Here is a 26573-nt window from a genome sequence, read left to right as displayed (position 1 = left end):
AACAACAAAACCGGGTTGATTAGTTTCACTGTCATATCATGACCCCAAACCTCACGCCCGCAGCGCCTCCAAACCAACCCAAGGATCTAAGTCAATTTGCTCTCCCAACCCGAGAGCTTTCCTCACACCTTCTTACGCCTCCTCTCTAATCATCTCTTCAAATACTTTCACAACATCACTTAAATGTCAAACTTCCCAGGGCTTTCAGAGGACAGCCACGCGCTGGCGTCTGCGCGAGCTTGGGGACGGGAGGCCGGTAAGAGGCCGTGGCAGTCGTCCCAGGAGGGGCGCGGGGGCTCGGCCTAGAGCGGTGGAGGCGCGCAAGGAGCGACATGGAGGATCTCGGGGACTGGCTGAGGGCGAGCGGAGAGCGGGCGAGGGAGGATCGCCGGCTCGGGCGGCAGGTGCGAAAACAACCGGGGTGGACGGAGCGCGCAGATCGGTACCTGGAGACGCCGGGCACGACCAGTCACCTCCAACGCCCGCCCCAGGGGCCGCGGCGCCTCTCACGTCACTCTAGGCGACGGCGACGGCGCGCGTGACGTCACAGGAGCCGGCGCGACGCCTTGCGCGTCACTAGCGGCGACGGCGGCGGGGGCTTGTGACGTCAGGACGCCAACGCAGGGCGCCAGGAGGCTTCCGTGCCAAGCGCCGGCCTCGGCGCTCGCGCCCGAAGCAGCGGCGCGCTCGCTGGCCGGTCTGGCGCCCGGGGAGCTGGGCCTCCCACGGCCCGCGGTCCAGCTCTCTGGGCCGGCGCTGGGAAGCCGCCGGGACGCCGTACACACGCCAGCGCCGCGCGTCCTGACGCGCTACGTCGCCGGCGCCGCCACTTCGCGTAATGACTTCCGGGCGCCGGGGCCGCCATCTTGCTCGCGCGGAAGCGGCGCGGCTGGGTGGGAGTCCCGAAGCGGGAGTCGCGGACCGTGCGGCCGCCGCCATGCCGTCATCGCCGCTGCGGGTGGCGGTGGTGTGCTCGAGCAACCAGAACCGAAGCATGGAGGCGCACAACATCCTCAGGTAGTTGGGGCATCCGCCCTGGCCCAGCGCGCCCCGCGGACGCCGGCCGACCGGCCGTCCCTCCGGCCGACCGGCCCGTGCTGGGCGGTTCCGGCTCCCGGCCCGTGCTGTGTGGCGGCGGCCGCGGTTCCCGGCCCCGGTTCTCCCTGACCCGTGCTGGGCGGCCCAGGTTCCCAGGCGGGCGGTGCGCGGCGGCCCCCGAAGGACGGCCGAGAGGCCTCGCCGCCTCCAGGCTCGTTGGCTACAGGGCCGAGCGCAGCGAGGAATCGACAAAACTCGGTCCGCCGCGCGGTCCCCCACGTGTGCTTAGCGTCGCGAAAAATTCACATTCTGAGCCGAAATGTTTCCGGGTCGCTGAAACCTCAAACTGCTAGTAAACCTGAAAGGCTGATGCTGTTCGCGTCTACTTCGTACGCACGTCTGTGTATCTGAAAATCATGGCCTCTGTAAAATGCTCAGCAGTGAGGCGGTAAGTTGCAAGACGAAGGTTAGGGTCCACGAGAGGATAGGCCGGTTGTGTCCAGGGCGTGTCGCCTTTTTATCAAATATGGAAAACTTGCGCGACAGGATCTCAGGGTAGAACAAGTCGTAAAAACACGGAAATGGCCTATTTTAATTTCATGCATTTGTGTATTTGCTTCTATCTACATTTTTCAAGTCTCATGCAAAAAAATCCTTTCTCCTCCCTTGGAAAATCTCCAGTCGATAATTTCTGAACCACACGTGAGTTTGGTTTCACGTTTCAGTGCTAACTCCCCTTTTGTGACGCCGGTGTTGTATATGTTTAATAAAATTTTATTCCCGTTTGATAAATTTTTTTTCGTTCAAAATCACTTTACAGAATGTGAAATTGACACCTTGCATTACAGTTAAAGTTTGGTGTACATGTCAACTTTGATAGTAAAAGTTGAAACTGCCGTTTCTTCTGAAGTTTTCTTATGTGGACATTACAGGACAACCATGCCTCGCTGCTTCTACTACGGCAGTCAGCTTTGACTCTCCTGGGGAAATCAGAATTCTCCCTCGCCCCTCGTTTTTAATGAAGCTGGACGCACCAGGTGTCCACGATCTGCTAGTTATGAGTTTAATTCTTCCTAACATCTACCACACTGTCTGCAGTATTCAGTTAATGTTGTTTTTTGGTCTAGTGTGATAGGCTTCGAACCTTACAAACCAATGTGGAGTTCGTTTCTAAACTAGAATTTTTTAAACTGTAAAGTTGTTTTAAAATTGGAAAAGTGCAAGAATTACAGTGTGCTGGATCTGATCCCCAAACTGCATTTATCTGTTCAGAGTCACTAAAAGTGGTAACTTTAAGGAAAAGATTGCAAGGTTCACGCTCCAGGAAAATTATTCAAGGAAAATAAAATTTAATGTCTTTAATTAGAATGACAAGTGATCTGGAGACCACCTCATTCTGCTGGTTCTGGCTGGTGATCCTTTATTTAAGCTCTTCTCTATCTGCATAACAAAGTTGGGGTGAAATCTTACAAAAGGAAATGTTTTTAAATTTCCTGTAGCAACTTTGTTAGTAAATCAGTTCCAAAGTCTTGCCTATCTGATAGCCCTGAGACAGTCACCAGCAAGATTTAAGCCCTTGCTTAGTTCAAAGTAACTGGCACAGCCTTGGGTCTCCTGCGGAAATGAGGGTGCAGAAGAGCCCCCAAATAATCACCAAGTAGGAATGCTTGTGTACTTTTACCCATTTTACTATTTTTCAAATTTACTCATGAGAAAAGTAGATTCAGAATGAGGGCAAAAGGAGGTAAGTTTAGGGTAACATACATTATTTGTATCATGAATGTGAAGTTATTTTAGACGTGAATCTTTAATTTCTAAAATGCTTATATTTGGGGGGTGTTTTCCTTTGTTAAAATGATAGTATTTGCTTGTTGCAAAAAATCCTCGCTGTAGAAAATATAGAAGATGAAGAAGATAAGGATCACGGTACCATTTTGGGGTACACCCTTCTTTCTGGATGTTCTTGCAGGCATCCGGACACACACTGAAGGGAGGCCAGAGCACTGTTAGGTAATCTCTCCACAGAACGTGAACATAGTTTGATTTCAATATTCATTTCTGCTTTTATTTTTATACATTGGATTTGAACATATCTATTCATGTTGAGTAATAGCAGTGGTTACAAAACCATGAGCCAGTACTCAGAGCAATCCTGTGCAGCAGTCACTTTGGTAACCACTCCCCGTAACAGGTGGTTGGTTTTCAGTTTTATAATGTCCACATTCTTGTGCCATTTTAAGTATCTTTGTACACTTTTCTAGTTATTTCCTTGGCATAAATTGCTGAGTCAAAAAGTAGGCATATTTTACATTTTCATACATTCTGCCAAACTGCCTTCCAGAAAAGTACCTGTTTATAGAATTCCCATTTCCTCACAATATGGGCATTATTTATATCTTTTCATGCTGCTGGGGCAAAAGTATCTCGCCCTTTAGTTTTAAAATTGCTGTTGAGATTGAACAACTTTTTGTGTCGTTTTCACTTTTGAAAATTATTTATGGCTTTATCTCTTTCGATAACTTACAGGGTTTAAAAGGATGTTTAAGAAATTTATATGATGGTTTTTGTTACAACTAGTAGAGCTTATAAAAGATTTAGAGACTTAGGCCTTGAAGATGATTGTGAAAAGCATTTAAAAATGGTACGATTAAATAAATAAATAAAATTTAAAAAATGGTACGATAGGGCTTCCCTGGTGGCACAGTGGTTGAGAGTCCGCCTGCCGATGCGGGGGACGCGGGTTCATGCCCCGGTCCGGGAAGATCCCACATGCCGCAGAGCGGCTAGGCCCGTGAGCCATGGCCGCTGAGCCTGCGCGTCCGGAGCCTGTGCTCCGCGTTGGGAGAGACCACAACGGTGAGAGGCCCACGTACCGCAAAAAAAAACAAAAACAAAAAAAAAGGTACCATGAGGGGCTTCCCTTGCGGTCCAGTGGTTAAGACTCCGAGCTCCCAATGCAGGGGGCACAGGTTCAATTCCTGGTGGGGGAACTAAGATCCCACATGCTGCAGGGCATGGCCAAAAAAAGAAATGTATAAGTGAAAACAGGAAAATTGTGTATGCAGTTTGGTTACAACTAAATAAAACTATGCGTAGGAAAACTTCTGAAATGAACTATCATAAGGAATGTAGTTGATCAAGCATGCGCGCTAGGTCATTTATTAGTGAAACTCAATTTTATTTTTGCCCCCTTGAAAATCTGCTCAGGCTGTATTTTTCTGAGAAGTCAAATACAAGTGTTAATAAATGTTGGCGTTTTCTAGAGCTAGTCATAATGTTCCCTGGGGTGATCATTTTTGATCTTTTGAGACTAAATTGTTTGAAATACTAGTCCTGGAGCCATTCAGGTTTTTTAAGGGGTGCAGGAAGACTATGTTTATTTCCACAGAGCCTCCTGTTCTTTGTACTCTGTGGATTAAGGTGTCCCTTTGGAACCAATTAATTTATTTTTTTGTTCCAAACTCTCTGTTAGAGGTCAAGGGGCCTGCTGATTTTTGGAAGCTGGTTTTTTTTTTTTTTTTTTTTTTGCTGTACGCAGGCCTCTCACTGCTGTGGCCTCTCCCATTGCGGAGCACAGGCTCCGGTCGCGCAGGCTCAGCGGCCATGGCTCACGGGCCTAGCGGCTCTGCGGCATGTGGGATCTTCCCGGACTGGGGCATGAACCCGTGTCCGCTGCATTGGCAGGCGGACTCTCAACCACTGCGCCACCAGGGAAGCCCTGGAAGCTGTTTTTAATCGTAGCAATTCAAAACAGATTTTAAAGAAAGACTTCTCTAAATTACTGTTTTCAATCATAATTTCCTGAGCAGTTTGATTTTGGGAAGATGAGCAGAGAGGCTGCAGATGTGGAAGAAAAAAGGTTAGAATCAGTCTCTTGAGCTCCTCTGTGCCAGGTGCTTTGCAAATGCCATCTGATTTCGTCCTCACAACTCTTAGGATGTGCACACGTACACAGGTGAGGAGATAATACCCAGAGCAAGAAGCCCCAGCTCATGAGTGACAGCAAGGATCTGGCTACAAGGGGCTCCAGTGCTAACGGATGAGTGACAGAACTGATGGGATAGAACACGGGCTGGAGGAGGATCTAGGCTGCGGGGAGTGCGACAGTCAGCTGAGGTCCTGTGATTCTCCGATTTGGGGTGGGGCGCTCAAGTCTTAATGTCATGAGTAGAGTATGTGGACTCTAGCCACACTGGGATGGAGGTACTCAGACAGCCTCTCCCAGAGGGGACTGAGTCTCAGGGCTGCTGGGATCTGAACACAGGATCTGAGTGAGCCCAGACGGCTTGACACAGCACTCTCCCAGACGGTGCTAAACTCTCCCCTTGTCTTGAACACATTTCCAGAAGCCTCTTGTTCTAAACCAGGGAGGGATTGTCCGCTATCCCCTGCGGCCCCTTTGGCTGCATTTTTGATACTTTGTTTCTGGGTACACTTGAGGAAGGTAAACTGGAAACTATCTGGGGAGGTGGAAGATTTGAAATTGTGTGTATAAGGTTAGAAGAGGTGCCTACAGGGGACACGTTTGCCATCATAGATTTTAAGGGACTCTGCATTGTTTTTTTGCTTTTTGTCTTCAGGAGGCAGAACTAAGACCAGAAGGCTTGGTTGGAAGAAGGTAGATTTCTGTTTGGATGTGAACATTGAGACGAAACTGGGTAGACCAAGCATGGTATCAGTTCCAGCAGCTAAAACATTTTCCCCTGCCTTAAGGATCATCATCTCCAACCTTCTGTAGGTGAGAACAGGTCGAGCCCAGGGAAGATAGTTGAGCGGGTTCACCATGGTTAGTAGCGCTTAGGGCAGTGCTGGGACTGGAACAGCTGAAGTACCAGATCTTGAGGCCCTACTCTGCTGGCCCTGCACCCTGGGGAGGCCGACAGTGGCCGGCAGAGCAAGCTGGCCTTCGAGAAGCCAGGGTCGAGGAAGAGCTGGCCTGGAACAGGGACATCTAAGCAGGAGCTCTCTTGGGCGCTAAACAAAGTGGCACGTTTGACAAGCTCCATGCGTGGTGATCTCATGCTGAGAGGCCTTTTGTTTTCTTCTTGACCTATGGGAGGGTGAGAATAAAATAAACCCTAGAAAACATTGGGAAGTGCTTAGGCTGACGTTTTACTAGGGGTGACATCAACTTTACTGGAATATTAACATTTCAGGAAGTTGATCTTCCCAGCTTGTGGCTATACCACAGTGAAACTGCAGGCAGGCGTTATAGTGTGATGGTGCTTGAGCAGTTGATCTGTGTTGGGTAAGCATGAGGTCATTGTGTAGCTAGAAACGGCTGATTAAGCAGTGGGCGATTTTACCTGTAGTAAAGGTGACTTATGCTCGTAAGCATCTTGTGTCCTACTCAGAGACAGGTCCTACTTTCAGAAGGTTTGCAGTGGTCTAGGATTTCAGTCTTAGCCACAATAATGCTTTGAATTAGGTTAATAACCACACTATAGAAAATAGAAAAAAAATGGCATAACCCATACTGTAAATTTGGGTGTTTTCTTTTTTTTTTTTTTTTGCGGTACGCGGGCCTCTCACTGTTGTGGCCTCTCCCGTTGCAGAGCACAGGCTCCGGACGCGCAGTCTCAGCGGCCATGGCTCACGGGCCCAGCCGCTCCGCGGCATGTGGGATCTTCCCGGACCGGGGCACGAACCTGTGTCCTCTGCATCGGCAGGCGGACTCTCAACCACTGCGCCACCAGGGAAGCCCTGGGTGTTTTCTTGATTGGTATTCATTTTAACTTTATTATTTTACCTTTAGGCATCAGGATAACAACTGAAACAATTCTGTTTCCCAAAATTCAACTTTTTTTTTTTTTTTTTTTTTTGCGGTACGCGGGCCTCTCACTGCTGTGGCCTCTCCCGTTGCAGAGCACAGGCTCCAGACGCGCAGGCTCAGCAGCCATGGCTCACAGGCCCAGCCGCTCCGCGGCATGTGGGATCCTCCCGGACTAGGACACGAACCTGTGTCCCCTGCATCGGCAGGCGGACTCTCAACCGCTGTGCCACCAGGGAAGCCCCAATGTTTTTTATGATAGTGTAATCTTTTCTATAACTTAACATTTCTGTATCTTAATGTGTAACATAATTTCTATATTTTTCTGATAGATTTTTGATACCTATAAAGACAAGTTTGATAAATACTTGTCTGGAAGATTTGTTTAACATACAAAATAATTGGCCCCTGAGACAAAGCCTTTCGGTGGTCAGCAATATTTTTACAGCGCTCAGTCCTTTTATGTGAGAAACACATCGTCACTGTACATAGTCACACACAAGATGGGCTGTTTTGTCAGTTGCATGAGCTTAGAAGAAACAGGGCTTCTGTTGTTAACTAGCCTTTTTGCCACTTGTGACCATTTTGTTGGGGGAAGAACAAACTGGGTTTCATTTTGTGTGTGCAGTTTAAATTCTTCTGCCAGTAAATTCCTCTTTTGGGGTTTCATTTTATTTTTAAATATGCTTGAGTAACATTTCAGGCAGTTAGGGAGGGCAGTGAGGAGAGGGCAGCTGCGGCCCCCCTCCCCCGACGGTTTCTAGTAGGAGAGACCTCACCCAGCCTTTCAGAGACCTAGCAGGCATCCTCTTAGAAGCCCTGTTAGGGATCAGCCGTGTGGAAAATGGGCCCAGGTTATCTTTGGGGTGATCTGCTTTTAGGGATATGGACAGTGTTTCACTTGGACACCTAGCGCACGCCTCAGCCCCTGTTGTGACAGGAGGTAAGGGAAGGAGATTGTCCACCCGGGCAGTTCAGGCTCGCTGCCCCGGCAGGAGGCAGGGGCATGTGAGACCCTGTGCTGGGACCTCTCCACCTAGGGCCTCTTGGGAACCCTATGGGCAGTTTTTCAGTGGCACACATGTCCTACGCCAACCCCAGGAACACCCTGGGGTCCTGTCTGGGGCCTGCATTACGGGGTGCAGGATGTGTTGGGAGCCCCCAGGCACCCTGTTTCCCATCACCCCCAGCCCCACAGCTTTGCCATCTCTGCACTTCCCCCGTCCTGTGTCCTGGAGGGTTACCTACTTTGTTCCCACTCCCAGAGCATCTGAGGAGAGGGATTTAGGTCTGTTTCAATCACTGCTGAATCCCCAGCACATATAGTAAGCTCCAGAAAATATCATTGGATCAAAAATGGAATGGCTAACCTGCCACCAGTAGAAGTGGTGGTGGTTTTTCAGTCTTAAAACTTTAGCCATTGGGGATTTAACAGTCTCCTTTGCTGCTGCCTGGCTAAATTAAGACTTATTCAGTATATATTTCATTAATGTATTTCAAGAGTAGTTGTGCTTGGGCTCATTTTAATAAATTTGAACTTAGGTTTAAGAGTTGGGCTCATGTAAATAAGTTCTTTAATTATGAGTAAGCATCTCAAAGGGATGACTGAGATGTAGAAATACTGATTTTTTTTTTAAAAAAGTGATGGAGGAACTGTGTCTAAATGAATCTTTCACTTATTTTTGTTGGGAAGCGTTTTGTTTTTCCCACTGTTCCCCCAAATGATTTTTGGGACCCCTTTTGGAGCAGGCTTCTTGGGTAGCTAGCTGAGAAAGGTGGTCTCAGCGTGGTTTCGCATTCTGACCTGTAAAGGCACTCTCTCTCACACATTTAACTCACTCATTATTTGGTTTCAAATGGCTCGTTTTAAAGCATCCACCAGAAGACAGGCCTTTCTCCCAAGATCTTGTGAACAGATACGTGGCCTTTGGAGACAGGCCCGGGGTGGCCCCAGGAGTGTGTCGAGCAGTTGGATTCACGCAGTCACTGTGTCGCTTCCTGGCAGGGTCACACCTTGGGCTCCCTCTGCAGGGACTGGACTCAGCTCCTAGCCCTCAGGGACCTTGCTTCTGTGGGTTAGTGTTTTTCCATAGCACACGTTCCTCTCTCAAGGACCTGCTCCCTCCAGGGTATTTTTGGGGTGAGGGGCTTGGCACTATGAGGATAAGCTCTCTGTTTCGGGCAGTTCTTGTGGAGTAGTGGCAAATCATGAAGCCAGCAAGACAAGCGTGGCCCACTGCTGTGTGTTCCCATGGCGCCCGTGGCCGTGACCTGTTCCCGGTCACTGTCTTGGGAGAGTGTGACCCCCGCGCGGCTGTTGTCAAGGGGGCCTTCATCCCTGCCTTGTTGGTCCTTTGACAGAGAACATTTCTTTTATTGTACGTACCTGACCTGGTGAGGAAACGGGTTGGGTGACGTGGTCTGTTGGGCACCTGCTGGAGCCTGTGGGTGGAGGTGCCCGCGTGGCTGGGCCCTTGCATCCCAGCCTCCGTGTCCCCGGGGCCCGGAGCTGCACGTAAACTGGGGCTGGGTTGGTTGTTGTCCATTTACAGCTCAGGTGGCCATGGCCCCATTCACTCCTCAGTCGTGCCTGTTGTCCCCCGTGTTCTCCATCACAGTGACCTCTGGGGCCTGGTTGAGGGCACAGCTCGGGCCTTCCAGGGACAGAGGGACATTACCAGCTTCAGAGGACTCAGGCAAGGTGTTTGACCCAAACCGGATGAGAAGTGCTTTAAAAACGTGTGTCTGTGAGGCTCTGTCGCACCAGGTGCAGTGGCTGCGCTCCTCGCGTCCCTCCCCGTTCTCACAGTGACAGCAAGTGACCTGTGGGTCCTTCCTGTCTTTTGTGGGAGGGACAGTGACTCTCGGGCTGGGCTTCTAGAAGTGCTGTGTCTGCTGGGAGAGACCACGGGTCTCGCTCCACAGGCGCTGGGGGCCGAGTGAGGTTTCCTCCCTTATTTGTCCGCCTTTCAGCAGAGAGGCATCGGTGCCCACGAGGGATCGGGGGAGTGGCGCCTGCAGACCTGGGCTTCCCCACGTGCTGGGACATGTGTGCATGGACACGTTCGCTCCTCCGTGGGCCTCCAGATGTGGCCAGACACCCCTGAGCTGCAATAAAATGTACAAAAAAGCTTGAGACAGTGACCGCGGCCGCCTCAGAGCCTGCGGGGCCGTGAGGAGAACGTCGGGGCTGGTGGGCCTGGGGCCTGCTCCCGAGTTGGCAGGCAGGGATGCTTCCACACGGACGTTTTAGTGATGTATAAACACGAGGTTAGGATGAGAAGGCCGTTTCACGTAGACGCTTTGAACACTCCCAGTGTTGGCTTTCACCGCTTGTGAGTTTGAGGGAACATGGGGTCTGCAGCTGGGGTCTGAGTGAGGATGGCGTTGGGGCCGCAGTGTGTGCGATGACCTTTCTTGCTTAGGGTGCGATTGTGGCTCGTGGACGCTGCCTGTCAAGGAGGTTCCCTCAGTTTATTAGGAGACACTCAGCCATTCCCTTATCTCTGGCCCTCGCAGCTGGCGCCTCGAGGTAGGAGGCCGGGGGAGTGTCCCTCTGCTCCGGGGCTCCGGAAACTCTATTCTTGGTCCTGGGAAGCCTGCATCACGGCAGCTGGAAACCTGGACAAATGGTTTCCTTCTAGAGACCAGGACAGGAGTCAGATGACAAGACGTTCTAGGTGAAATCTTCCCTCTACCACGTGTCTATCCTGTGGCCATCACAGACATCCACCTCGTTCCCCTACGTTCCAGGATCCTTTGTCTTCTGTTGGGATTGGCTTCACCTAGCTTTTGTGTAACGTGCTACAGGATTTTTTTAAATTTGCAAATAAAATACTTAGAGTTAAGAATTGAGAAACGTGTTCTTTGAGACCAACAAAATTGTTCATATAGTCCATTTCCCTTTTTAGCATATTGTGTCTCATTTAGTCCAACTGTGATTCTCTGTCGTTTTGTGTCTTTCAGCAAACGAGGATTCAGTGTCCGGTCCTTTGGAACAGGAACTCATGTGAAGCTTCCAGGACCAGCACCCGACAAGCCAAACGTTTATGATTTCAAAACCACATATGACCAGATGTACAACGATCTCCTTAGGAAAGACAAAGAACTGCATCCCAGTGGTTGCCCTTTAACCCTGTGTGCTTGTCTCTGACAGGTGTCACCTGTGGGCACCACTCAGGGGCACCTGTGAGGCAGGGGACGCGGCGGCCCATTTGAGGTGTGCGGGGTCACTGGGTTTCTGTTCTGGTGCTCACGGGACCGTCCAGAGGTTGGAGCCACTCGGGGCCGTGGGCTGCAGTCCACGTGGACACAGTCGGGGAAGGTTGTGATACGGTATTAGAGCAGCTTAGGTGAGGAAGGTGGGACCCTGCCATCCGTGGCTTTGCACACTGCAGGTAGGTGTGGGCGTGGGTGTGCACTGGTTCACGGGCGGCTGCCTCACACTCTGGTGCTCTTTCTGGAGGGTCAGCTCATGAGAGGGCCACATTGGGTGCCGAAGGAAGCATGTTAGAAGCAGGGAATTTGAGAGGACTTGACTTCCTTTCAGGAAGAGACAAAACAGACTTTGTCTGCTTCCTAAGACTCACGCGAAAGGAAGGTATTTTAAAGCCAGATTCGTGTGAATGTGACCCCAGGCTGTGGATATTAAGATCATCCTTGCTGGCTGGGTTTTGACCAGACACTTCACGGTCACCCCGGGCTGCTTTAAATTCCTGGGACACCTCATGTTACCATGAGTGACGGTGGTTCTCAGGATGGAGACCAGACACATCCCAAGCGAGAGGAGTATAGACACCGGGTGGAAAGCTTCCTTCACTTCGGCGTTCTTGCAATTGTGAATAAACTACGAATGTTCTCTGTACACCTATAGATTACTTAGCTGCGAGGGGCCCCGGAGGTCATTCCAGCAAAACGCACTGGACGCTGGTGGTTGCTGCACGCTCCACCCCGTGCCCGCTCCTCCCCAGCTGCAAGGGAAAACGTCGGGTGGGGGCATTGGGGCAGAAATGCAGGTATTTCTCGTCAGTGCCCCAGCCGGGCACTGATGCTGGGGGTCCAGGACTCACGCCCACCAGAACCAGCACCCCCCGCTGCCCCATGCAGTCCCAAGGCCCTCCCGGGGGTGTGGGAGCCCCAAGAGACCCTGCAGCGCACCTTGCGCACACACTCCTTTCTCAGAAGGCGCAGACCACGTTAGGAACAGCTCTGCACACTGCCGGGGAGATGCCAGCCGTGTCCTGGGCTCCGCGTGGCGGTGCCGTGTGGTGAGAGCCGTCCTAACCTTGTGGAGAGGCGCCAGCCACGGCCGCTCCCCTGGGAAAGCTGGGATCCAACTCCAGGCTTTCGGTTCTTGCACTGAAAACTCTCTGTTGATGAGCTTAACTTGAGACCCCATCTAGTGAGTTGGCCAGAAATTTCTTTGGGCTTTTCTGCAGGGTAAGATGTTACAGAAAAACCGGAAAGAACTTTTTGGCCAACCCAGTATTTTTTAAGATGATTGTTCAGTTAGCACCATTCGTTTTTTAAAGACTTAAACTCAACAAGAGAAACGACAACAGATAATGCACTTAGTCTGTACTCCCTTAATTATTGTAAGTTAGGTCTTTCACATCAGAGCTACTTCTGGGAATGGGCAGCATTTACACATTGTAGACCAAATCTGGAGGGATTTTGTGCGTGTCCCTGGTGGCTCTAAACGAAGGGGCAGAGCCCAGCCTCTCAGAACTCAGACTCTCCTCTCGGGGTGACTGTACAGGCCTGTGGTCTCCCTAGCAGCATCCAGTCCAGGGGATGGTTGTGCCTGCTGTCCGGGCCCGTGTAGGGGAGTTGCCTCCATAGACCCCCCCCCCCCCGCGTTGGCTGCCCTTCACGAGCCTCTGGGAGGGAGCCTTGTCGCTTTGCTGGCTTCACTTGGGTGGGATTTCTACCTTCTGGGTGGGGTGGGAAGGGGCAAAACAAGGCTGTGTCTGGCACTGTGCTCAGCTCTGCCTGAGTCAGCCCTTGGCCAGTAACAGAGGAGCGTCTGCCGGCAGTGGGGGACGGGGAGTCCACTGGGACGCTGGCAGGATGCCAGGGGGTGGGGGGCCGGAGGCCTTGCCAACTTGGGCAGGGTTGGTGATCAGGCGTGGGGCAGGGAGCCCCGCGTTGCCCCACGTGCTCAGGACACAGCAGACGAGGTCAAAACCTGAATCTGTGGCATAGAACACCCGGACATCTGCAGACGCGGCTTTTGTGGCCACAGTGCAGAGCTAGGAGAATACTGCAAGGTGGGACCCGAGGGCGAAACGACATGCAGCAAACGTTTGAGCTTTCAGGGAAGAGAAGAGGCCCCTTGTTGGGCAGAGCCGGGGAGTTGAGGCCAAGTGGCTGGCAGGGACAGGTGGGCCCTGGAGACGTCTGCGGGCTTTGCCTGGGCACCGCTCTGCCCTGTGGGCTGGGGCCTGGGACCCTGTGGCTCTCGAGCCCTCAGTGGGTTCTGGTCTGTAGTCGTTAGTAGCCAAGCAGTTTATTTGTTCATTATTTGGCTGTAAATAGGGGTTTTGCTTTTGGTTTTCTCGCCACAAGCAGGAGTGGGTTGGGTTGAGAGGCTGCGGCCTCGGTCCTGCGGTGACAGGTGTGGCCGCAGAGCACCTGCCTGATGTCGCCCAGCCCTGTGAGGAGCCAGACAGCCTGGTGAGGTTCACGTTTCCCTCCCCCTGTGGGAACTCTCAACGATAGTGCAGGAAATCTGGGTTCACCTGACCCTCCCCGGGCATGTAAGAGGGTCTTCTCTTCGGACGCCTCTAAGGCAGGAGCTGTCCTTGACTGTGAGACGATCTACCTGCTTCAAGTGCACGGCTTCGCGGGTCCACGGGGCTGTGCGCTCAGCAGACTGTAGGATGTTTTCCCCCCAGGAAGCCCCCTGGCAGCTGCTGGCCCAGCCCCGCCTGTGGCTCTGCCTCTTCTGGACGTTTCTGATCCACAGGTCGTACAGCACGGGTCTTTAGGAGCTAGCTTCTGCCTGACTTCCGAAGTTGAGCTGTCCTTTTGTCGTTGTCGTTGAGCTGTCCTCTTTTATGTGTAAATGTTCCCGTGGACCTTAAGTTTTTTCATCCCTTTGCCTTGGAGTCCTTTTGAATACAGAGCAGCTTCAAACTTGGTGTTCCGTTTGGGGGCTGTAGTGTACCTCCTGTGTCAAGTTGGTAGAGGCTTCCAGATCTTTCCATTTTCTGCCTGAGCCACTTTCCACACCTGAGCTTCCTCCCGGGCTCTCCAGCATCAGTTGAGCAGAATCTGCAGCTGAACCTCAGCCTACTTGGCGCACTTTTGGGGGAAGATAAGTCATTTTCTTCTAAATGTAAGACTGGCCAATCTGTGACCTAAGGAACAGGGTCCCTGGGCCCAGTCACGGAGGAGGGGCCGCCAGGAAAGGTGAGGCTGGCAGTGTCCTCACGGCTCCAGGAGAGCTATCTTTCCTTGGTTTTGGATAATTGCTTTGTGAGTTACAAAACCACTTGTCTTAAAAAGCAAGTGAATGTGTAGCTCTAAATATAGTTCATGTGATTTTTAATACATGTGACCAATTGCTCCCCAAACAGTGAGTTTCAGTGCAGATATAACTACCACTCGCCCAGATCCTGACTTTACCCTGTAAGTGGAGGCTGCGTGTTGAACTTGTATCTCGCATACTTTCCCTCTTTCTCCTGTGGCTCTTTTGTAATTAAATACCTCTGGGGTTAGATTGTTTTTTAACTATTTGTTTATTCATTTTCAGTTTCTCAATTTCATTGTCTTTTAGGCCTTAGGTTAATTTATGTGTATACTCGCTTCTCCACTGTGTAATTTTTGTTGTCTTGGAGTAAAAGGTAATAATAAATGTAATTTCTAAGAGTATAAATCCCACAGCCTCCGGGCCTCCATCCTGGGTACGAGGTTAGTGGACACAGCAGCTCCGTCCTGCTCAAGGCCCCTGGACTTTTCCAGAACCTTGTTCTTGGGGTCTCGTCAGACCCTCCTCGCCTTCTCTTGCTGCGTTCGGTGGCACGGGGTGGCTGCCCGGCCCTGCCCTGAGGACACTTCCTGCACTTCAAGTCCAAGCCCCTTGGGCTCCCACCTTCAGCGTGTCCTGCCTGACCCCCGTCGTGGGCGGTCCCTGGTCACCCTCACTGGCCCCGTGCGTGCCTGGCGTGAGCTCGCCTATCTGACCCCATCTCATTTCACCCTGGTTGGCAGCTGTGGTTTCAAGTGGTTACTGAAAACAGTGTCTGTTTAACACATGAGTGTGTTCCTAAGCCAGACACTGGTTCCCAGGGAAACTCTGATCTAGTTTTACTGATGCTTAAGCTTTTGGATTTTAGAAAAGCACTCAGGCTTAAAATAAAAGTTAAGGCCTTCAGGTATTTCACATGTGGCCGGAAGAGAAGCTTGCATGTCTGACAGGCATTGCCCCGAGTCGAGCAGCTGGCTGCCCGAGGTGGCTGCGGGGTCCCTCCTGAGGCGACAGCAAGGCAGGTCGGGGTCCCCACAGCCTGCGGCAGGTGGGGTGCAGACGCAGCGTGTAGCCGGTGGGTGACGCCGCAGCCCGCGTTGGTGGGTTCACTTTGACTGGGGACCGGGGCGGCGAGGCCATTGCAGACCACGCCAGAGCTCCCGCCGCCAGCCTCAGGAGCGGTGGGGCCTCGTGACAGCTTGTGGTGCATCAGCTCTTCGTGTTCGAGGGTCCCAGCAGTCGCCACAACCCTTTGAGAGTATTTCAAGCCTAAAGCTCTTTGCTGTCAGCCTTGCTCATACCCAGGTGTGCTGAGGACGCCGCTCCCATGGCTGGTGGCTGAGTGTTCTCGTGACCACGCACAGCAGCTGCAGCGCCACCCGCCCGCCTACCGGCCTGCTCTTGCCCTGGCTTCGCCCCCCGGCTCCAGGGAGGAAGGGGCCCGATTCAGAGCCATGGGGGGCTGCAGTTGGGCCCCTGTGCTGCCCCAGCCCCGTGGCTCGAGGGAGACCTCTTGCATCCATGCTGCTTTGCCGTGAAAACACAGACTGGGTGCCTTGGAGGGGAGGGTGTCTCCATCCATAACAGGTGAGGGGTTGTCAGGGTTCCCTGGCGGGGGGGAGCAGTAGTCAGCTCTGGCCCCCTCCCGTTGGCACCTGGCATGTGTCTGGAGTCTGAATTTGAGGTGGCCGTGGCCTGTGGCCAGTGTTGGAGGGCTGGCCGGCCGGTGGGAATCCGGATGAGCTGTGTCAGCTCCGAGGTCGGGGGCCGGGTGGGCATCAGGAATGCCCTCCCCCCCGCCTCAGGGCAGGGCTTCTGAGGAGGTGTGGGAGTGGGCTGGGCGGGCCTTGCCGTGGGCGGGTGTGGGTCTAGGTGCCAGCAGCGCGTGGGTACGGCTTTCCCCCTGGCCCTGAACCCTGACGGGGTCCAGCCATGTCCACCTCGGCACTGACCGCTCCTCATGTGGATGGGGACTGAAGGAGTGCGTACACCAGCGGCCTTGTGCCCAAGCTGCGTCGCCATTAGGTGCCCCAGGCTCCTGCCCCCGAGATGCCCCGTCCACACGTGAACCTGCACCTTCCTGATGCCATCCTCTAAAGCGAGGGACTTGAGCAGGGCGTCTTTGGGGACACACATCCTGGAAACTAGAGAAGCACTGTCATGGGGGCCTTCAGGGAGGGTCTGGGTCGCACGTCCGTGTCTGAGGGCTCGAGGAATCTGGCCCCAAAGCACCATCTCCGCGGACACTTCGTGGAGCATCTCCCTGGTGCGTGGGCGTCACCTGTAAGCTCCTGAACTCCGCCGTCGGCCTTTCCCTGGCTCGTGTGCAGGAGCACAGCCACCCCACCCCAGCCCCATCAGGACAGGCAGGGCGTCACCATGACCACCAGAATAAGAAGGGACAGTCTGTCAGGACAGGCTCTGCCAGGCCATGTCGGGCAGCCCTTGGTGTGTCCCAGGTAGCTGGGGACACTCGGCAGCGCTCCTCCTCTCGGCTGCTTCCTGCCTGGGAGGCTTGCGGCCCTTCCTTCCTCTGCTGTGTTTCTCAGAGGCCTCTCGACCCTGGCTGCTCCCGCGGGTCCCCACAGGGAACCCTGCTGGGCACAGGTGGGTTGGTTTGCAATGACCACTGGCCTCTTGGGCCAGCCCCCCACCCTCCCTCCATCTTAGCCAGACGGTTTGGTTTCTTGTGCAAACTGCGTGGTCTCGAGAACGCCAAGCTTGGCCAGGGCTCGGCAGGGAGCACGGGGGGTCATCCAGGGACATCTGGGTCGGTGGCCACCCTGGGCTTGGTGCTGTTCCTGCTTAAATCACTCAGTAAGTGGAATTTCAGTGAGGGTGGGGGTCATTTTATTTTTCCTTGAACTCACAGTGTTTGGGGTGGATCTCGGGCACTGCTTGGAGGTGGGCGGTAGGCAGCCAGGAGATCGGCACCTAGAGCATCACCACGTTGTTCCCCCACCGCACCCTCCCCACCCCCCCCGCCGCCCTGTGATGTTTGGGATTTAGTCTGTTTTGAACCATTTATGTAGAAGTGATTTGGTATTTGCAGACTAATTCATGATCTGAGGGGTTTTTCTCAAAAAGTAAGTAAAATGCTCCAGCCTAGGACTCAGGTTTTCTCTTTTGTTTTGAGATCAAAATTTTTATGATGTCACACAGCTGGAGGGTAGGTACGTGTCTATTTGAAACAAAACACTAAGACTAAAGATATTTTTCCCATTGCATTTTTATTCAGCCAATTTATTAAAAAAATATTTTCTTGAGCTTCCTCTTAAATTTAAATAAATGTAGCATTTTACCCTATTTGGACAAGTGGTCTACCACTTTTATTTATTTTTAAAAATAAATTTATTTATTATTTTTGGCTGCATTGGGTCTTCGTTGCTGCACGCAGGCTTTCTCTGGTTGCCGCGAGCAGGGGCTACTCTTCGTTGCGGTGCGCGGGCTTCTCATTGCGGTGGCTTCTCTTGTCGTGGAGCACGGGCTCTAGGCACGCAGGCTTCAGTAGTTGTGGCACACGGGCTCAGTAGTTGTGGTTCGCGGGCTCTAGAGCACAGGCTTCAGTAGTTGTGGCGCACGGGCTTAGTTGCTCCACGGCATGCAGGATCTTCCTGGACCAGGGCTCAAACCTGTGTCCCCTGCATCGGCAGGCGGACTCTCAACCACTGCGCCACCAGGGAAGCCCTACTTGTATTATTTAAAGTCTGCTAAAGCCGCACCTGGTTAGACGGTGTTGTCTGTCTCTGCCATCTGTCCCCTTCAGGCTGACTTAAGGCGGCTTCTGAGGTCGGGTTTCTGAGGAGGAGACATTGGACTGGAGGGTTGCAGAGTCTGCTTTCTGGCCGTCACTGTTTTGTTTTGTTTCTAACACCATTGTGCAGGGAGTGTTTCCTTTGAAGAAGAGGGATGGCGGGTTCTTGCCTCCCGGGCCCCATGCCCCGTGCAGAAGAGGCCGGGCGAGCAGAGCCCCTAGGATGCTGCGCCCGTCCCGGGAGGGCTGGTGGAGGGGCCCTGGTCGATCAGACGGGTGAGTGTTCCTCGCCTTCCGGTCCAGGCTGTGTTCTTGGCGGGGGGTGGGGGGGTGGCAGCTGCCCTCCGGGGGGCTCCACACGACCGGGACGTGCTCTGGAAGCCGGGCCTGTGACTAGTGTGCGTAGAACATGATTACGGATGAAACGTATTTGCTACTTCCCAATTCATTTTTTGCTGACTTTGGCCCGACCGAAGCGACCTCGCTGCCTGGTTGCAGTCTGGGGAGTTGTAGTCGCTCCTCTGCTTCGGTTTGTCCTGCCCTTTCCTGGCTGCCTGTGGCCCTGCTCTCCCGGCCCCGGCCCCACGGGCGGCTCATGAGACAGGCTTCTGGTCCCTGCGGGCCTCAGGCCGTTTGGAGCACCCTCTCTGCACATGCTGCTCAAGAGGTTTGTTTTTCTAATTTTCATCATTCTTTTTCTACGTGACCCCTGTTCCAAAAAACGGCCCAGTTATGCATCCCGTGGCTCCCTGCGCTGTCCTCCAGGGCGTCCTTTGTGCAGCACGTGTGTCTGAGGCACCCAGTTTGTTCTTAAGTTTTCTGTCTGGGGATGTGGCCGTTTCACAGACACGAGGTTGTCACCCGTCCTGCCCCCCCCAGTGGCCAGTGACTGTGCTTCTTGGGCTTGTGCTTTTCACGAGGCCTATGAGGCTAATGGCTCTGACACAAAACCCTGGGGGTATTGTGACAGCAGACTGTTGGCGGCACAGGGAGGGCATGGGTGAGGGCTGGACCCGTGCAGCCGCGGTTGGTGCCCATCTGAAATGAAGGTGGCGAGGTTGTCGTTAGGTAGTGAGGCTAAAATCTGAGCAAAATGATTAAATTGTTCCCAAGATGGGGTGGCCCATTTCCCTGCAGAGCTGCGCATCCACTCAGTGCCCAGGAGGCTTCATGTGTAGGGAGGGAGCTCCTGGCTGCCTCCCCCTTCCCCGGGACGGGCACCCCAGAGGGAAGCCCCACAGGTGGGCAGGGCTCTGAGTGGATTCTTGAATCCAGCAGAGAAGAGCGCAGGGCCGCTGAGCAAGGGTCCAGACTCCTGGATTTGGAGTTGGGAGGTCACCGTGGGCTTCCAGAGGCACGAGGTCCTGCTTACCTTGGTGCTGTGCTCGGCCCAGTGGGTTTGCGGAAGCCCCAGCTCTTGCCCGTGGCTGGCCAGTGGTCACCCGTCCAGGCCAGCGGGGGGCTGGTCCTTGTCTTTGAGGACCTTCCCCCAGAGGCACTTGGGCCCCTGTGTGAGGGGTTTTGCATCTTCTGTTTCAGTTCGATCAAGCTCAGTACTGGAGGTAGAATTAGGTTGGAGGATGCCTGGGATGAGCGTGTTCTGGGGCACAGCCCACTTGGCCAGCTCCAGCCGTGGGATTTGGGTTCACACCCCGGGCTACGCCTCGAGGCGGGAAACGCCTGGTGCCGTTGGGGGGCAGAGGTGCTGATGCTGAAAGTCCCTGGGCTCCGTTTGGTCAGCATCCGAGGAACAGCTCGGACGAGGGCATCCTCTCTCGGTGAAGCACACACCGCAACGGTCCAGCCAGGGCCTGCCCGAGCCGCCCCCTGCCCACTCCATTCCCAGAGCCCCAGTGCGGGGGCAGAGCCGGGCTCCCGGGCCTGGCTGTTGGGAGAGAACACAGGTGGTGGCGGCCGGCGGGCCTGGGAGGCCACTTGCCGGAAGCGCCTTCCCGACAGGGCTCGGCTGGCACTGCCCCTGGCCCCCTTCGCCCACTTCCTCGGGGTTCTGACTCCACCTGGAGATCCTGCTTCTGTTCTCGGTGTTCCGAGGCTGTCTCTTCCCAGGTTTGTCTCCATCACGTGCGCTGGGTGATGTTTGTGGGCGACCAGGCTGAGGTGTGTCACTTCCGACCCTGGGAAGGGAAGTACTTCTGTCCCTGGGGGAGCGGGAGCCTGGCCGGTCCTCAGCAGAGGCCTGGGCCTTGGGCTGGGAGGGGACGTGGGGGCGTGGGCTCCACTGTTAAACCTCCGAGGGAGCGTCTGACCCCGTATGTGGGTTCTGTCGGCGCCTCACCCCTGCCCTGGAATCGGCCCATCCGTCTCCTCACTGGTCTGGCCCCAGCCTCTGCCCTCAGCCACCTGCCTTCACAGGGGGCATCTCTGCTTTGACCCCAGGTTCCCAGCATGGGCTCCGCGCACCGGGGCCTGCTCTGTGCCGGCCTGGCCCCCTCTGCCCACCTCCCGGGCCCTCCTTGTCCGACGGGAAGCAGAGCCGCATCCTCGCCGAATCCCCCCACATGGCTGGGCTGGGGCAGCAGGAGGAATGATGTGCTTGCGCTCCGAGGGCTCGGGAAGGCGTTGCCTCGGGCGCCCAGAAGTCACGTCTGCCGGACGCACTGTCAGGCCCGTATCTCTCAGCATCACTGTTGAGACAGAAGCGTTCAGCTGAACCTGTTTTCCGTGCTAAGCACACGTATGTAGGATGAACTCGTGGTTGGGGGCTAAACCTCACATCTGAGCAGTTGCCTTGAACTAGAGCAGACTGGAGCCCTCGGGCACCCGGGTCAGAGCAGGTTCTGCCACTCCGGACGGGCAGCCTCCAGGCCCAGGTCCTGGCTCAAGGCCGGTCTGTGGTCCCTTCGGTGCATCTCAGACCCTCCGGTATGTTTGCCTTTTGCCCTTGAACTTTGGACACAAGCCCCCTGTGCCTGCCGTGTTCCCCTCAGGACAGTCCCTGGGCCCATCCTGAATCTGAGTGCCCCCCGCGGGGTCGCTCCAGCAGGCTTGCCGGTGCTCGTGTAGCAGTTTCGAGAGCACGCGCTCTCCGCCGACAGGGTCTGCATCGTTGGATGGGTCGGACCCCAGAGTGTTTCAGAACGATCCTTTGTTGTCGTACTTCCCGTGGCAGCAGACAGAACCTCTCGTCTTTCTGGGGCCCCCACTCCTGAGGAGCTGCGGATCTGCACCGCAGAGGAGGTGCCCACGCCGCCCTTCATCTGTCCCAGGTGAGAGGGGGAGACCCGCCCTCTGAAGGTGCAGCGGCTCCAGGCGTGAGCTGGGGCGCACAGCCGCAGCCCAGGAGACATGGGGCAGGGGCAGGGGCCCAGACACCGTGTTCTCTGCCTGCACTCACCTCGGCCTCCGTCCGCGTGGGTTGGGCTCTTGAGCTAGCTTTCCCCGCCTGGGGGGGTTATTTCTGACAAGCGTGTGAGCTCAAAGGGAGGCCCCAGCCAGCTCTCCCTCCCTAAAGGAGGCTTCCTGCCTCGGCAGGTCGGCTGGCCCTTTACCCACTGTGGTCAGCCAGGCCTGCCGCTGCCTCTGGGCCCAAGGTTGCTGTTGGCTGGGGGAGCACCCATGTGGGGTGGGAGTGGTTCTAGGGGCCTAACGTGTCCTTCCCACCTGGCAGGGCCCCAGGGGGTGGTCCTGGCTGCCCAGCTCCCTTGCAGCTCTGGTCCACGGGCTTGGCCTTGATGGGTTCGGTGCAGATGCCTCGAGCGGCCGGGGCCCTGCTGCCTTGGCCCCTGCAGGTCGTGGCTCAGCTAGGAGTGCTCGGCCCCTGAGTCTGCAGCATCCCAGCCTCCGTGGGGTGGGCACGCCCCCTGCCTCCCTCCCTCCCTCCCTCCGTGCACAGAGCGTGGGCCTTCCCTCAGAAGCCAGGCCCTAATGAAGGCTCTGTCTTGGTGGCAGACAGCTGTCGCCATCTTGATCCCCACTTTTCCTGTCTCACCCTGGTGTGAGGCGGGAGTTCAGGCAGGTCCCTGGGAATCCAGTGTTTCGTCGTTTCATCCTCAAGGACCCACACCCGCACCCAGCATGCGCTGTCCTTGGTCCTGCCTGCCACGACCTGGGCCCTGCGTATCCGGGATTTGCCAGAAAATAGTCTCAAAATGTCCCTGTTACTCCTTCCTTGTTACACTGATGAAGGTGAGGCTTTGATCTCTGAACTAGGCCTTTTGTCCTCAGTTATGTGCAGCTGACTTTCATTTGTTACATCATCTATGTGCATAACTGAGGGCCAAGGAAAGAAGGAAGGGGCTTTGCAAGACTGCTGGGGACCCTGAGGAGCCCCCCGAGCACCTGGTGGCCTCCCCTCTGAGGGAGCCGTCACCGTGAGCCTTGGTGTCACCTGAAGCCGGGCTGTCTGGGTGGCCGGTCTTGGAGCCACTGTGGGAGTGCAGGGAGCCTCCACCACCAGCCCTGCACCACGTGGGGCCTCCCTGGCCTGTGTCTTTCCGCCGGACGTAGATGCCAGGTGTCCGAAGGACCAGGTTCTGGGGAGGAAGACCTAGATGTAGCCGCGCAGCCGCTGTGGGCAGCCAGGAGGCGGCAGGGCCAGCCCGGGGACGCAGGCCAGCATGAGGTGGCCGTGGTTATTACGCTTGTCTAAAAAATGGCAAGAACCAAAAACGCCCCACAGCTAACAGTCAAGTGTCTTTTCAAGTGAAAACTCTTAATTAAATGTATTTTAAAAGCCGTTTTCACCATCCAAGAAGGTAGGAAATGTATTTTGAGTAATACGAGCTCATTGAAATAAACTCTCATAACTTAAAATCTGGGAAAGACAGTAAATGTATCCCTCAGAGTTCCTAAATCAGCTCATCTGTGTCCGAGTAGAGTGGACAACATGCTTGTTTCAAACTATCCAGAATGACCCTTAGAGACCACGGGCTTCGTCTTTGGGGCAGTGAGCCCTCTCCTGGGGCCGAGGACACAGCCATCGGGGTTGGGGGTGGGGGTGGGGTCCTGTCTGGAGGGTCCCAGAGGAGGCACTTCCAGCTCAGGGCCACCTGCTTGGCACAGACCTTGACTGCGGGACCTGTGTGGCCCATCCGAGCTCCGAGGGACTCGGCCCTTCCAGGTCCTGGGCCTGGGCTCCCCTCACTCTGCCCTCAGTTCACCCAAGGCTTCTCCCTCCTGGACGCTCTTCGTGTCCTCCCTTGGGTGGGCTTCCGGATTCTCTCACTGCCATGCTGAGCTAGGCTTGGGATTGGGTTTCCAGGTTAGCTTTGTCTTTGCCAAAGGGCTTGGGTTCAGCATGAGCGTTTGCCAAGACTCTGCAGGACGAAAAAGGCCATCAGTGACTTCCTGGCGGCCCAGTGGTTAAGACTCTGAGCTTCCACTGCAGGGGGTGCAGCTTCAATCCCTGGTTGGGGAAACACGGACCTGGGAGAAGGCTGCAGACACTAGGTCTGCTTTCTGGAGAGGTGTGGGTCCAAGGGCAGCCAGTAGGCTGGGCTGGGGGCGAGCACTCTCACCTGACTTGTCTCCTGCGGGATGGGGGATTGCGGCCCAGCCTGCCCCCACGTGCCTCCGTCGCCCTGATGCTCCTGCTGGGGGCGGGGGGGGGCGGGTGGCTGCGCCTACGCGGATGCTGGGGGGGAGCGGGGCCTTTATCCAGAGTTCCTTAACTCGGGCACTCAGCTACACGCAGAATGGCATTTTACACATGCTGGACAGAAATAAGAGGATCAAGCCCCGGCCAGAAAGGTTCCAGAACTGCAAAGATCTGTTTGATCTGATCCTCACCTGTGAAGAGCGGGTGTACGACCAGGTGGTGGAAGGTAAGCGCAACAGCTGCAGCGCCAGGCCCTGTGCCGTGCCCTCTGTCCTGCTGTGCGTCCAGCGCCTCTGAGGCAGCCGGGCCGTCCTGTGCGTGGTGTCTGTTCCTGGCCCAGGGCTGGAGAAGGGTTCCCGGTGCGTCTGTGGGCTCCGGCAGGCGGGGGAAATGGGGCAAGGCCACAGAGAGGTGGACAGAGGGCCCCTGACCTGTGTGGGCCCTGGGAGGGGGTGGGGGCAGGAGATGGTGGCCTTGGGGCTGACCGTGTTCACCAGGGCAAAACCACCTGTGCCAGCCAACAGCACAGTGCGGGCTCAGGGCCTTTGTGGCACAGCAGGAGCACGTGTGGTGCAGAGGGACTAGGGCCTGGTGCTTTGTAAGTGAGGGTGCTGTCAGCTGCTGTCCCGCGGGACAGGCTGGAGTTGGCAGGTGTGACCAGGTGGCCTGGGGTCCAGCTTCATGAGCGCGAGCTTTCTTGCGGTCCCAGCCGTGTTTGGCGTGAGGCTCCTCCCGGGGTTGGGGGTGGGGGGGAGTGCTCGGCCTGGTCAGATGCTCTGATGTTGGTCCTTAACTGCATCCCCGAAGGAAGGCTGGGCAGCGCACAGCCTCCTGCGCTCTGTTCTGAGGCCTCTGACTTCCGTCCTCTTGTCACGGTCAGATCTGAATTCTAGGGAGCAGGAGACGTGCCAGCCTGTGCATGTGATCAACGTGGACATCCAGGACAACCACGAAGAGGCCACCCTGGGGGCGTTCCTCATCTGTGAGCTCTGCCAGTGCGTGAGTATCGGGCCCTGGGCGGGCCTGCGTCGTGCACACAAGGGCTTCAGCATGAACGTGACGAGCACACCGCTCGGTTCACGGTCCGCTTACTGCCGAACGTTAAAACCCATAAATGCAGAGGTGCCCACAGGTGAGAGTCACCGAGTCAGCTCTGGCTAAAGAATGCACCTTTGAGCGTTTTAGGTTGATTGCAGGGGTGAGTGACCTGCCGGGGTCTGGCTTCTGTGGAGATGGCTCCCAGGACTTAGGCCCCCTGCCAAGACCCCAAACAGCTAGAGGAGCCCGGGAGCCCCCAGAGATGGCGTCGAAGGGCTCTGGTCCTCTCTGCCCCCGCACTTCTCATTCCAGACGTCCAGCCCCCCCGAGTGGCCCTGGGCATCTTCCCTTGTGCAGGAAACCCCGAGAGCTTCTGCAGCCACTGTGCAGCTGTGCTCAGAGCCAGACATTTCCTCTTAGATGGGACAAAAGGACCGACCCAACTCATATGTCTGGTCATATCTTTGGCCTGTGGCTTCTGCATTTAGGCCAACTAACTGTGAGTGATAGAAAAGTGAAGAAAACGAGGCTTAACCAAGAAGTCTGGAGACAGGCAGGCCTGGACGGGTTTGCTGTGTGAGGGGCCCAGGCCCCTGCTCTCTTGTTACTTTGCCCGGCACAGCTTCTGTTCCCAAGGTGTCTCATGGTCCAGGGTGGCTGCTGAAGCTCCAGCAGTTGTTCCCATGGTCCGGCCATCAGGCAAAAGACAGGGCTGAAGGGGCTGACACGTCCCAGAAATAGCACACGTGACAGCCACTTGGGTCGGGCTGGCGAGAGCTTGCAGAGGAGAGGCACTGCGCACAGGCCGAGACGGGGGGCAGCGAGGGGCCTCGGCCGCAGGCCAGCCCCTGCCAGGACAGGCGGGCTGAGGAGCTGGCCCCGGACCACCCTGGGGCTGTCCCCGGGCAGGGCCGCCTCCTTCCAGGGCGGTGGTTCTCCACCAGGGGACATCTAACCGCACACACGGTGGGCCTCACAGCCGGGAGAGACGCTAGTGGCAGCTGGCGGGTGGGGGCCACAGGCGCTGCTTAACCCGCTACAGTGCACGGGACGGCCCCTGGGCTTCCTTGCTGGCTGACCGGGCCCGCGACGGTACTGTCTGGGTCAGGTCTGCTCATTTTCAGGGTGGGGGCAGTGCAGGCGGCGAGCGTCTGCAGTGCGCGTATGTGTGGCATCTGAGGCCACCGCCCTGCTGCAGCCGCTCCGTGTCCCGTCCCTGTCGGGCTCCCCTCCGCCCCGCCCCGCACGCACGGGCGGCACCAGGCCGGGGCGGGGTGGGGCTGCCTGTTGGGCGCGGGCGGCTCAGGGCGGCTCTCCTCTGGCTCCAGATCCAGCACACGGAGGACATGGAGAACGAGATTGACGAGCTGCTGCAGGAGTTTGAGGAGAAGAGCGGCAGGACCTTCCTGCACACCGTCTGCTTCTACTGATGGCCCCCGCCCGCCTGGAGCCACCTTGCTGAGCTTCCTTTTGTTAATACTTCTTCCTTCCTGATATTTGTTTTTACCTTTAGGTATTCTGCCGATGGACGGACGGTAGCAGTGCCCAAATAAACTGTACATATGAAATGAGAAGATATACATAAATGCCAGATTACAATCAAGTGTTTCCCATCCCACTTTTACTCATGAGTGGGATATTGATTATAGTTTTTTTTCTTTAACCAAAAAAGAAAAAAACGGTTGATAGCACATTTGCCCCCAGCCATCTGCCTCTCACTGAGCACCCCTTTCCCGTCTCCCCTAACTGGCTGCAATGTACAAATCCCTGAATAAAGCAACAGGCTGTACTTTTTGGGAAAGAACCTGCCATTGTCTCATCAGTAGATGTTGCTGGTCGTCCTGGCTTCATCCAGAGTACCCTGCCTGGCCTGGACCTCCCGTCAGGGTCCTCAGACGGCAGCCCGGGCCTGTGGGTCAAGCTGAGCTCTCTAGCACCACCCCGA

General features: G+C 55.3%; 1 protein-coding gene across 3 annotated transcripts; it reads left to right on the top strand.

Annotated features, from left to right (window-relative positions):
* The first annotated feature begins 609 nt into the window (after window positions 1-609).
* Window positions 610-26410, top strand: SSU72 (SSU72 homolog, RNA polymerase II CTD phosphatase). 3 transcript variants are annotated; one of them, XM_079943005.1, is made up of 7 exons: window positions 881-1017; window positions 5619-5776; window positions 6594-6760; window positions 10775-10918; window positions 23677-23816; window positions 24471-24589; window positions 25957-26410. In XM_079943005.1, exons 3-7 carry the CDS (start codon window positions 6627-6629, stop codon window positions 26056-26058), a joined length of 639 nt encoding a protein of 212 aa, XP_079799131.1. In that variant the 5' UTR covers window positions 881-1017; window positions 5619-5776; window positions 6594-6626; the 3' UTR covers window positions 26059-26410. The 3 variants fall into 3 exon arrangements, with proteins under 3 accessions (XP_079799130.1, XP_079799131.1, XP_079799132.1); XM_079943006.1 differs by lacking the exon at window positions 881-1017 and adding an exon at window positions 1036-1486; XM_079943004.1 differs by lacking the exons at window positions 5619-5776; window positions 6594-6760 and having other exon boundaries at window positions 610-1017.
* The last annotated feature ends 163 nt before the right edge of the window (window positions 26411-26573 follow it).

Source organism: Stenella coeruleoalba (genome assembly GCF_951394435.1).
Source record: "Stenella coeruleoalba genome assembly, chromosome: 1".
NCBI lineage: Eukaryota > Metazoa > Chordata > Mammalia > Artiodactyla > Delphinidae > Stenella > Stenella coeruleoalba.
This window is presented reverse-complemented; position numbering and strand designations above follow the sequence as displayed.

Coding starts and splice junctions, on each gene's coding strand:
- SSU72 (XM_079943004.1), top strand. CDS start 839: ATGACTTCCGGGCGCCGGGGCCGCCATCTTGCTCGCGCGGAAGCGGCG. Junction 1,018..10,774: donor GAGGCGCACAACATCCTCAG/GTAGTTGGGGCA, acceptor TGTGTCTTTCAG/CAAACGAGGATTCAGTGTCC. Junction 23,817..24,470: donor GTACGACCAGGTGGTGGAAG/GTAAGCGCAACA, acceptor TGTCACGGTCAG/ATCTGAATTCTAGGGAGCAG.